This window comes from Tamandua tetradactyla, chromosome 3 (assembly GCF_023851605.1).
Source record: "Tamandua tetradactyla isolate mTamTet1 chromosome 3, mTamTet1.pri, whole genome shotgun sequence".
NCBI lineage: Eukaryota > Metazoa > Chordata > Mammalia > Pilosa > Myrmecophagidae > Tamandua > Tamandua tetradactyla.
Window position 1 is genome coordinate 209125128 of NC_135329.1, and position 11109 is coordinate 209136236.

Sequence of the window (11109 nt, forward strand, 5' to 3'; positions counted from 1 at the left end):
CATTTGGACCCTACTTTTTGTACGTAGCACCATCCCAACATTTCCTTATGCCATTACCTAGCCTTTAAAACATGATTTTAATTATTGACCTTTCTAATATTCCATTTTATGGATGAGTCACAATTTCTTTATTTAGTCCCCTACACTTAACACACATTTAGAACAGCTCTTTTGTGGTCCTGTCAATTCACTGGAGAAAAACCAAGATGTAAAAGCTTTGCAGTGGGTGCATGATGTCCTATCTACCCAGAAACTCCAAAAGTGACCTTATTTAGAAATAGGATCTTTGCCGAAGTGATTAATTAAGGAACTCAAGACGAAATCATCCTGGATTTAGAGTGGGCCCTAAGTTCAATGACTGGTGTCCTTACAAGAAGAGAGAAGATGCTGAGAGGCATGGGGAGAGGGCCCTGGAAAGATGGACAGCAGAGTGATGCCGCTGCAAGCCAAGGACACCAAGGACAGCTAGAAAGATGGGGATGGGTCCTTCCTGAGAGCCCTTGGAGGGAGCAGGCCCTGCCCACACCATGATTTCGGACTTCTAGCCTCCAGGATGATGAGACAGCACAATTCTGCTGTTTTCAGCCACCTCCCGTGTGCTAATTAGCTGTGGCAGCCCCAGCAGTCTACACAGGCACCAACTTCAAAGGTAAGTCCCTGACCTTCCATGGGGTGCTGGGTCAGAGCTGAGCTGGGTTTCCTGGGGCCTCCCAGGACAGTTCAGGAGAGCACACATTGGGGAGCATGGGTCTCTAGGGAGCACGCAGTAGGGGGAATGGGCCTCTAGGGAGCGCTGGCCTCCTGCAGGGCAGGTACCCCGCTCTGAGCTGCAGGAACCATCCAGAGCTGTGCGGCTGACCAGAGACATGGTGACAGGCCTTTGTCCAGTGGACAGAAGGGAAACAAAGAAGGGGGGCCTCCTTCACACACACACACACACACAGTTCTAGACTAAGCAGGAAGTGTACTTTGAACTGAATTTCACTGCCTTTTGATTTTCCCAGCTTCTGCGGCCTCGCCCATATGCTGGCAGTGGAGTGGGGTGAGGAGGTTTGTGTTCTCTGGCAGTGTGCCCGTGATTGACTTGTCCTCCTGGGAATGAGCTCATGGTCCCTGGAGCCTTAGCCATTGTTTTGGGGTAATAGAAGAAAAGGGTTTGCTGCCATGTGAACAGCCGAGTCCCTACCATATGTCAGATGCTGGGCTGAGAGGTTTAGATGAGGTATCTCATTTCACCCCCATGTCACATTCATTCATTCACTCCAAGAGTATTTATTGAGTGCCAATGATGTGTCAGAAGCTGTTCTAGACACTGGGTTATAGTAACAGACAAGACAGATGATGTCTCTGCTCTCATATAGCTTAGAGTCTGTTGGGACATTTTTATCTGCATTTTTCTGAGGAAGATACTGAGGTTCCAAGTGGTCAGGAAAGCTGCCTGCTCACCTAGCTAGTGTATGGCAGAGCTCCCTGCTCTTGTCCCACACTCACGTCCCAGTACTTTCAGGACTCTTGCAGGCCCTGGGAAGTATGCTCCCCTCCTGCTAACACTCCTCACTGCATTCAGGTTTAAGAGGCAAACTTGCCTCAGGCGGTGCGTTGGCCAGGCTCTGATTCAGGTATGACTGTGTAGAGAGCTGGATGGGCTTCCTGCTGGCTCATGAGAGGCTGCGTCCTAACTGGGCCAGGGCTGTCCCTGGAATGACTGATCAGATGAGTGGGAGGCAGATGTCAAGACTCCCTGGGGTGTATATAGGCAGATTCCAGAGAGAGGAGACCCTTAGTCTTGAGGTCAGGCCAGGGAATTTGGGTGCCACACTTTTCTTCTAGAAGCCGGGTTCCTAGCTGCCTGCACTGACACCTCACCTCACGCCCAAGCCCCGTGATCTGACCTGGAATGCTCCCCTCAAGGTATGGCTTATCTCTGTTTCCACCCACATGTTTTTTTGTTGACATAAACACCAGTTCTTCTGTGTAGGGTGATTATGACACAGTGGTGGGATGTCGGGGAAAGTCTCAGATGGTTGCGTTTTGAAAAAGCGTGCCAGCTCTCGGTGCCTCAACCCTTCACTAAGGCACCGCGCTCTGTTCTTGGGATGTCGAGAGGAATCGCTGGGTGGGGAACGTGGGGAGAAGGTTCACAGCTCATGAGAACGCCCCAGTGCTGCCCGCATGTCATTGGCCTGAGCTTCCGAAGGCCACTCGCCAGCCCATACCAGCCGGGGACCCACAGAGAATGGAGGTGTTGAACCCACTGGAAATGGGTTTTTCTTGGTAAAAGAGGCTGACCAGGCTCCAGGCTTGTGGCCCCGCAGCCTTGCTTCAGTGATGCTGCTAACAGATCAGAAGAGGACCACTTGCCCACTCTTTGAGGGGTGGCAGCCAACAGGTAAAGATCCCACCTAAAACTGAGCCCACGATCACGAGACCCCTTTGGGAACTGCTGCGAAGTGCAACCGTTTCTCCTTCCCAGAGTCACTGGCCCATGGTCAGATCCATGGCTCTCCCTTAGGGTTCTGAATCCTGGAGGGCAGGGACTGAGGACAATGCACGCAGCCGGCTCCTGGCACGTAGGAACACTCACGAGGGAGGTGTGAATTGCCAAACATCTCCCTGACATGGGCGAGCAAATGGTGGCGACAAGACCCCTGGATCTGGAAGGAGCCCAGGAGGGTGCACTCGTGCGGAGAGGCAGAGCGGCTGGCGGGGACCTCCCTGCCTCCCCGACCTGGAATCCATTCAGGCCGAGCCCTAGCCCAGGCCTCGGGGCAGGAGGAGCTGAGCCCAGGTGCTGGAATCTGCCCCGTCCAAGTTCAAATCCCGCCCACCTCCCCCACGCCTGGCTGCGCTCCCGGGAAGCCATCGGCTGCCCCTGTTCCCCCGGACCTCGCTCCTCCTTATGGCTTTCCAGCATCTGGAGAGGGAAGGAGTGTGAGCAGCCTCCACGCAGGGCCCTGCTTCCAGATGAGGAGACAGAACCCCGGCAGGGGGGGCTCACCTGCAGGTGCCCAGCTGCAAAGGAATCGAGCTGGGACTGGATTCTAATTTGTTGGCTCCTAATTCACTTCTCCCTGTGCGTGCAGTCTGAAGCTGCTGTGAGGGCTGGGACCCCTGGCTGGGTTAAGGTGGATCAGCTCTCTATAAGAGGTGGAAATTTAATAGGGAGCCCGGAAATGGCATCTTCTTTCTTTTCTTTTTTTTTTTTAGTTGATATTTCTTAAATGGTTTTTAAGTCCCCCTTCCTCCTTTTATTTTCCTTTGTTTAAAAAATATTTTAACATTTCTTTCAATACCGGATGTAGCAGACACACAATTAACAAACTTAGTCTGATTAACATGCACAGAACACTGCCCTCTAAACCAATGGTGTACTTATTTTTTTAATTGCACATGAAACATGTATGAACATTGATCATGGTGGGGTCATCAAGTCTTGAAAAATTCAAATAAATTAGAATTAAAGAATGTTCTTTTGCCACAGTGGTATTAAGTTAAGAAAAAGAAAACTGGAAAACCCCTAACTGAAACCAGAACTATTCAAACTGCATCTTCTTAAACTCCTCCTAGAGGGAGCATTAGGTGGAGTTAGAAGTTGACATTCGCCCCAGCTCTGCCACTTAGAAGTTGGGCAAGCTCGGTTTCCTCGTCTGGTAATGGAATAATGACACTATCTGCCTTATGGAGGCGCTGTGAAGACTAAACGGATGAATATTTGGAAAACACTCGGAGGACACTCGGCCCTCCGGAAGCACCGCCTGTTTGTTATCATTATTATGAAGGCATCTGGGGCCGGGCAGAGAGCTCACAGCGTCACTAGATGGTCTCCCAAGGAGGACGGGCTGGGACACGAGGGACTCAGCTGTCCAGCGGGTCTGCAAGTCGGGGCCAGCGCTGGGGGCGTGCAGAGGAGAATGGAGAGGATAGCTCGAGGGGCGCGGGGGTCCTCTTTGTCCTCCACCCCACCCCGCCCCCGGTGCCAGCTTCGTCTCTAAACATACATTCCACAAACACAGCCCCCCGCCCGCACGTGCCAGCTCTGCCCACCGCCGGCGCGAGGCAGGGCGGCCCCTGTAGGGGGCGCTGCGGGGTCGGCTCAGGCAGCGCCTGCAAAGCGTTGTCTGGGTGTTGGGCGGTGATAGGAACCCCCCACCGCCCCACCCCGGGCAGGGGTCTCTGTTTTCATTCCCGGTGCCTCCCAGGTTCCTAGAACAATGTCGGGCACGAAGTAGGCCACGATAACTATTTGCCACGTGAATGAATCAACTTGCCTCGCTCTCCAGGGGCCCCGAGTATGAAGGGGGAGCCTGGGAACCAGTCGCAGACACTGGAAGTTGATGCAGATGACAGCAGACTCAGGCATTCGCAGTTCCTCCCTTACTTGCCCCCCACATCATATCAGTTCCACCCCACCTGTCCCCAAGAGCCTGTGGACCCCTCACAGGTGTCACTGTCTTTGCATCATCGGGATTCTACCTGATCTCACCTGAAAAATTACAACAGACTCGCCTTCCAGCCCCTGAAACCCAAAGAGGGACGTCCTACAAGACAAACCTGAGGGGGTCACTGCCTCCTCTAAAAACTCCTGAAGTCTTCCCACTGCTTCTAGGACGAAACCCAGCTCCTCACAGCCAGCAGGCACCAGCACCACTTGTCGTCAGGAAATGCAAATCAAGCCAGACCCTAGGGTGACCAAAGTGACTGACAGGTACAAGCTTTGATGAGAATGGGGAGAAATTGGCGCTCTCATACGCTGCTGGAATTAATTTGCTAAAGGTGCCAGAATGCATTACACCGGAGATGGATGTGGCTTTTATAAAGGGGATTCTTTTATAAAGAGTTTACAGGTCTTTGGAGGAAAGGCAGGTAGCTTCCGTCTGAGTTGGTCTGTCACATGGGAAGCCACATGGGGACGTCTTCTGCAATTCTCTCCTGGCTTCTGTGTTCAAACAGCCTTCCTCGGGGTGATTCCTTTCTGTACCTCCAAACGTCTGGGTCCCAGCCGCCTCTGAGCACTGAGCTGAGGTGTGCTGGGCTGCTGAGCTCCTTCTCACTTCTCTGACCTCTCCTTTTAAGCCTCACTCATCGGGGAAGGCACTCCCCTTAGCCCACCCCAGATATGATGGGCCATAGATGAGATTCACCTGCTAACCTGCACCCCCTCCCCACCCCCACATTGTAGATAGAAGGCCAGCTTATTGTAACAGATACCGAAAGTTTTCACTCTGAGAACACCCTAACTACAACATTTTAATTTGAATTATACCGACACTGTTGAAGTGTCATCAAGGACATAGTTTCCAGAGAGATGTCTGCTGAGCTTAAATAAATCCTTGGTCAATTTTCTACAGAACACTGTTAAGCTGCATCTTCTCACCCCCTTATTTTCATTTTCAATCCTATTGGAGTTTTTTCCAGTTACATTTTAAATACTATTTTTTTTTAACATGGGCAGGCACCCGGAATCGAACCTGGATCTCCCGCATGGCGGGCGAGAACTCTGCCACTGAGCCACTATTGCCCGCCCCCAGTTACATTTTATAACAAAGTTTTAATGTTGCTTTGTCTAGCAAGCTCCATTTCCCTGAATTACCATTTGCAGAGGTAGATTTTATCACGAACATTTAATTCTATCCATAATGAGGCCACATACGTTTTCTCTTGTGCTGCATTGCCCGTACTTTTTGCTACATTTTCCTAACGATATTCATTATGGTTGGAATAAAAGATGGATAGGTTGTATTTATTTCTCAATTTTTTCCTACATTTTAAATAGATAGTGCAGATATATAATACAAAAAAAAGTGCAAGCATTAGAAAAAGGGCTCACAGAGGGGGAAAGGAAGCCTGCTGACCCCTTTCCCCATGTCCCCTCCCCAGGCAACATTCAGGGGGAGTGGGGGCACCCCTAGACTAGCTCTGATGGGAGATCAGGGGCAGGAGGTTTATGAGGGAGCGCCTCTGGGGTCGGCACTGAGGGGGCCGCCTGCCGTGCACGGAGGGGTGCTGCTGGCCCCTTGGGAGTCAGGAGCTGGGCTGGCCCTTTGAATTGGGATAAGGAGCCGGGTCTCCACATGTGGCCATGGGATAGGGACCGGGGAGATGCTTTCCAGCTAAGAACAGTTTTGGGGACTCTGGTCTGTGGCAGCACCCCAAGTCTAGGGTTTGACCTTCAGACCCGTGGGGGACTTGGAGGCCCACTGGAGACCACTCCCTCGTCACCAGGTTCTCTCCAGCCCTGTCCACCTTTGTGGTCAGATTGTCACTGTGCATTTGTGTTCTCCCTGGCTCTGACCTTCCCAGCCCACTGGTGTGTCAGGAGCTCCCTCTCCTCTACCCCCACTGGCAGCCCTGTCCCTGCTCGGGGTGGAGCCCACACAGCGGGGGCAGCCTGGGAAGGAGGGTCTGCAGAGCCAGGGCTTTATTTTTTTCCTTCCCTTTTTTTTTAAGAGCAACTTTCTAGGGCTTTGGAATTATAAAAAGCTCCCATGTGTCATTTTCTGGCAGTCGGACAGCTGCAGAATGCCACTTGGCGGGTGTCCCTCTCCTTCCCTCCGCGCTGGTTACCCTGGACTGATGTGGGTTTGGCAAAAGCCATCCACGCTTTATCACAAACCTGTTGTAAGGATGTTTGAGACCTTATAATAAAAAATATAACACAGAATGCAGTTTTTCCAAATCCCCCTCCCCGATTTCTCACGGGCAGAGCTGTGTCATCTGCACAGGTGGCATGTGCAGACATTTTTAAAGGGGTCTTGGAATAAAACCAAGGGTAATGAGCCCTGGTGCGAGGGGCCAGCTCCACCGATGCTCATGGCTAACTCCAGCGTCCTCTCTTCCCGCCCAGCCTCATGGCCCCCCGCCCCACGCTGCAGAAGGAGACGCTGTTCCAGTCCGGAACCCATGCCTACAGAATCCCCGCCCTGCTCTATCTGCCCCAGCAGGGCACCGTGCTGGCCTTCGTGGAGAAGCGAACGAGTACGAAGGATGAGCACGCGGAGCTGATTGTCCTGCGCAGAGGGACGTATGACGTGTCCACCCGCCAAGTCCAGGTAAGGCAGGACATGGCTATAGTTGCTTCTCTAGGGTTGCGTAGCACACCCCTCTCTGCTGGGTGTGCCCATGGACCCAGGCCTGGAATGATGGAATGTGGGGACAAGGCCATGGTGGAGGTCTGGCGGGGAGAAGGGAAGGGCACCGAGAGCGTCCCAGGGAAGCATCCGGGGAGGCGCAGAGAAGCTGCTTATCCAGAACACACACAGGTTCACCGGGCGCAGCTCTCGCCACCCCGGCTGCTTCTGCTTCGTTGCAGGGCTGGACGAGCAGGAGGGGAAACTGACGTTCTAAAGATTTCCCACAGGCCTGAGCACTCCGGGGAGAAATCATTCAGTACCACATAACTGAGGGGTTGGATCTTTTGAGTAAAATTAACGTGGGGGAACCATGGTGGCTCAGTAGGCAGAGTTCTTGCCTGCCATGCCGGAGACCCAGGTTCATTTCCCGCTGGTGCCTGTCCATGCAAAAAAAAAAAATTAACATGGGGGTGGGGGGCAGTTGGGGTGATTTATTGAGTCCTGATATTCCAGCAGTTCTATCAAGTTAATTCATTTGGTTGAAGACCCCCAAGGCTGGTGTTCTAGTTTGCTAGCTGCCGGAATGCAATACACCAGAAACAGAATGGCTTTTAAAAAGGGGGATTTAATAAGCTGCTAGTTTACAGTTATAAGGCCAAGAAAATGTCCCAATTAAAACAAGTCTATAAAAATGTCCAATCTAAGGCATCCAGGGAAAGATACCTTGGTTCAGGAAGGCCGATGAAGTTCGGGGTTCCTCTCTCATCTGGAAGGGCACATGGCAAACACAGCATCATCTGCTAGCTTCTTCTTCTGGCTTCCTGTTTCATGAAGCTCCCTGGGAGGCATTTTCCTTCTTCATTTGCAAAGGTCGCTGGCTGGTGGACTCTGCTTCTTGTGGCTATGTCGTTTGGCTCTGCTTTCTGAATCTCCCATTCTCCCAAATGTTTCCTCTTTTATAGGACTCCAATAAACCAATCAAGAACCACCCAAATAGGTGGAGACATGTCATCAGCTAATCCAGCTTAACAACCACTCTTGACTAAATCACATCAGCCAGGGAGATGATCTGATCACAGTTTCAAACATACAGTAATGAATAGGGATTATTCTACCTTTATGAAATGGGATTTTGATTAAAACACGGCTTTTCTAGGGGGCATACTTCCTTTCAAACACACTTCCTTTCAGCACAGCTGGATTATCATATTTGAAGGATCTAATAATACTATTATTATCATTCTGTGGTCATTATTTCATATGGCTGCTTAGAGCATAGGGTTCGAAGTAGCTGGACCTGGGTTCAAGTTCTGGTTCCACTACTTCCCAGCGGCATGACTTTGGATAGTCCATCTACCCACATCAAGGCTCCTTCTCTCCAGGTGTAAGAGGGAGTTAATAACACTTTCCCCCACCCCAGGTATGGGAGGGGGCTTGGACGAGAAAATGGGCTTTAGGCTCTGGGCACAGTGTTTGCACTTAGAATTGCTCACTGGGCTGTGTGTTAAAGAATGGAGCAGGTGGCTGAGCTGCAGCACATATGCCATAGATTCAGGTGCTTACAGGAGCTCAACGCGTGTCCTCAGCATCACAGGGCTGCCCCTCCCGGGCTGCGTTAATAGAGTACAATGAGACGAAGATGGGAGGGGACCATCATAGCCATCCTGCACTGGTGAGTCTGTTGGGTTGCCACGAGGGCTTCGCTTTTCAAGACTGGCAAGCTGGACTGGAACGGTAGGTTCAAGGAACCAGGAAGAAGCTGGGAGTGACTCATGCCTGAGTCATCTTTGTACCTCAGAGGCCAGCACATCGTAGGTGATGTGCAAAGTATGCTGAAGGCAATGGAAGTAACAGAATGAGTCAAGGATGAGCAGGCTGCTGGGGGGGCACGGGGGTAGAGCTCTGGCTCCCCTTGCTCTGGGGAGATGCTGTGGGGAGGAAGCAAGTGTCGGAGGAAGGGTTCTCCTGGGAGACCTTTGAGTCCCACCCCTCATGAGGCACACTGCCTCCGAGGCGGTGGCTCCTGTTACCCACCCTGGTCACTCCAAGGTTGTGCTTCTCTTTTTTCCTTTGTCCTCCCAATCAGTGGCAAGACCAGGAGGTGGTGGCCCAAGCCCGGCTGGAGGGACACCGGTCCATGAACCCATGCCCCTTGTACGATGAGAACACAGGGACGCTTTTCCTCTTCTTCATCGCCGTCCAGGGCCAGGTCTCCGAGCAGCACCAGCTCCGCACAGGGGTCAACGTGACGCGCCTGTGCCATGTCACCAGCGCCGACCATGGCAAGACCTGGAGCCCCGCCACGGACCTCACGGGCTCGGCCATTGGCTCGGCCCACCAGGAGTGGGCCACGTTCGCGGTGGGCCCCGGGCACTGCCTGCAGCTGCACAACCAGCCCCGGAGCCTGGTGCTGCCCGCCTATGCCTACCGCAAAGGTCTGCCCGGCCACCTGCCTGTCCCCTTCGCCTTCTGCTTCGTCAGCCACGACCACGGGCTCACGTGGCAGAGAGGGAACTTCGTGGCCCAGGACACCCTGGAGTGCCAGGTGGCTGAAGTCGGGGCTGGGGGGCAGAGGGTGGTGTATCTGAACGCGCGAAGCCCCCTCCAAGCCAGGGTCCAGGCCCAGAGTGCCAACGACGGGCTCGATTTTCAGGAGGCCCAGCTGGTGAGGAGGCTCGTGGAAGCCCCCCACGGCTGCCACGGGAGCGTGGTCAGCTTCCCCAACCCCGCAGCGGGGGCGGACCCCTGGGACAGGTGGCTGCTCTACTCCCACCCGGCCAACCACATGCACCGGGCCAACCTGAGCGTGTACCTCAATACACGGCCGCCGGCCCCCGCGGCCTGGTCGGAGCCCGCCCTGCTGGCCTCGGGGAGCTGCGCCTACTCAGATCTCCAGAGCATGGGGGCTGGCCCTGACGGGTCGCCCCAGTTTGGGTGTCTGTACGAAGCGGATAATTACCGGGAGGTCACCTTTCTGATGTTCACCCTAAAACAAGCCTTCCCGGCCGAATTTCCCGTCAGTGAGTCACGGCCCTGCTGTCCCGGAAAGGCTTCCCTTCTCCCTTCCCATGCTAATTGAAAGCCTAATTATTTTTCTCTTCCCTCGGTGCCCTTGGGACTTTGGATGCCGGCTTTTGGTTCCCTTTGTTAAAAGTGAGTGGGGAGGGCGGGCCGCGGTGGCTCAGCGGGCAAAGTGCTTGCCTGCTATGCCGGAGGACCTCGGTTCGATTCCCGGCCCCAGCCCATGTAACAAAAACGGAGAAACAGAATACAATAAAACAAGAAAATGTTTAAAAATGTTTCCCTTTCTTCCTTCCTTCTATCCTTCCTTCCTTCTCTCTGTCTTTCCTTTAAAAAAAAAAAAAAAAAAAAGGTGAGTGGGGAGTACAGAAACTGTATAAAAAGTGGAAAAAGGGATCAAACTTCGGCTAGAGCTGATCTGGATAGGACTAGGGGAAGTCAGAATACAGGGCAAAGGATGATATGGTCCATATTTTAAAACTTTAACTTCTGTGTGAGACCAAAGGAAGAGATGTTTATTTGCTGCAAATTTTGTGTTTTGGGTAGCATATTACCTAATTTAACTTGTATGGTCAATTTAGTTCAACACCATAAGTGCATGGAATCTTGAATAGGACGTGAGATCTTGTTGGTTTGTATAGGTCAGTGTGATGCCCTGATATATCCCAGAGTCATTTGGGCAGTGAATAAAAAAGTATTTTCAAAGTCCCCTTGGGGGACTGGGGAGAAAGGAGGAAATATTCCCATTTTGGGAATTCCTGATACTCTTGCAAGCAGTGGGGGCTGCATGAAAAAAAGCAGCAACTGATTTGGTTAAAGCTGAACTGATCTGTTCATTAAAAGATGCCTCTAGAGAGAAAAGAGGAAACCTACAAATGGGGAGAAGATATTTGTATACATGTATCTATCTGACAAAGGACTTGTATCCAGAATATAGAAAGAGCTACTACGAATCAATAAGAAAAAGATAAACCACCCATTATTACAGGCAAAGTCTTGAACAGGTACTTCATAAAAG

The 11109-nt window shown here is 52.1% G+C and overlaps 1 protein-coding gene across 1 annotated transcript; it reads left to right on the top strand.

The window, feature by feature from the left end:
* The first annotated feature begins 1796 nt into the window (after window positions 1-1796).
* On the top strand, window positions 1797-10819 carry NEU2 (neuraminidase 2). Its single transcript, XM_077152068.1, has 4 exons — window positions 1797-1911; window positions 6845-7049; window positions 9157-10223; window positions 10444-10819. The coding sequence occupies exons 1-3, from the start codon at window positions 1898-1900 to the stop codon at window positions 10147-10149; spliced, it is 1212 nt and encodes a 403-aa protein (XP_077008183.1). The 5' UTR covers window positions 1797-1897; the 3' UTR covers window positions 10150-10223; window positions 10444-10819.
* Window positions 10820-11109: the final 290 nt, after the last annotated feature.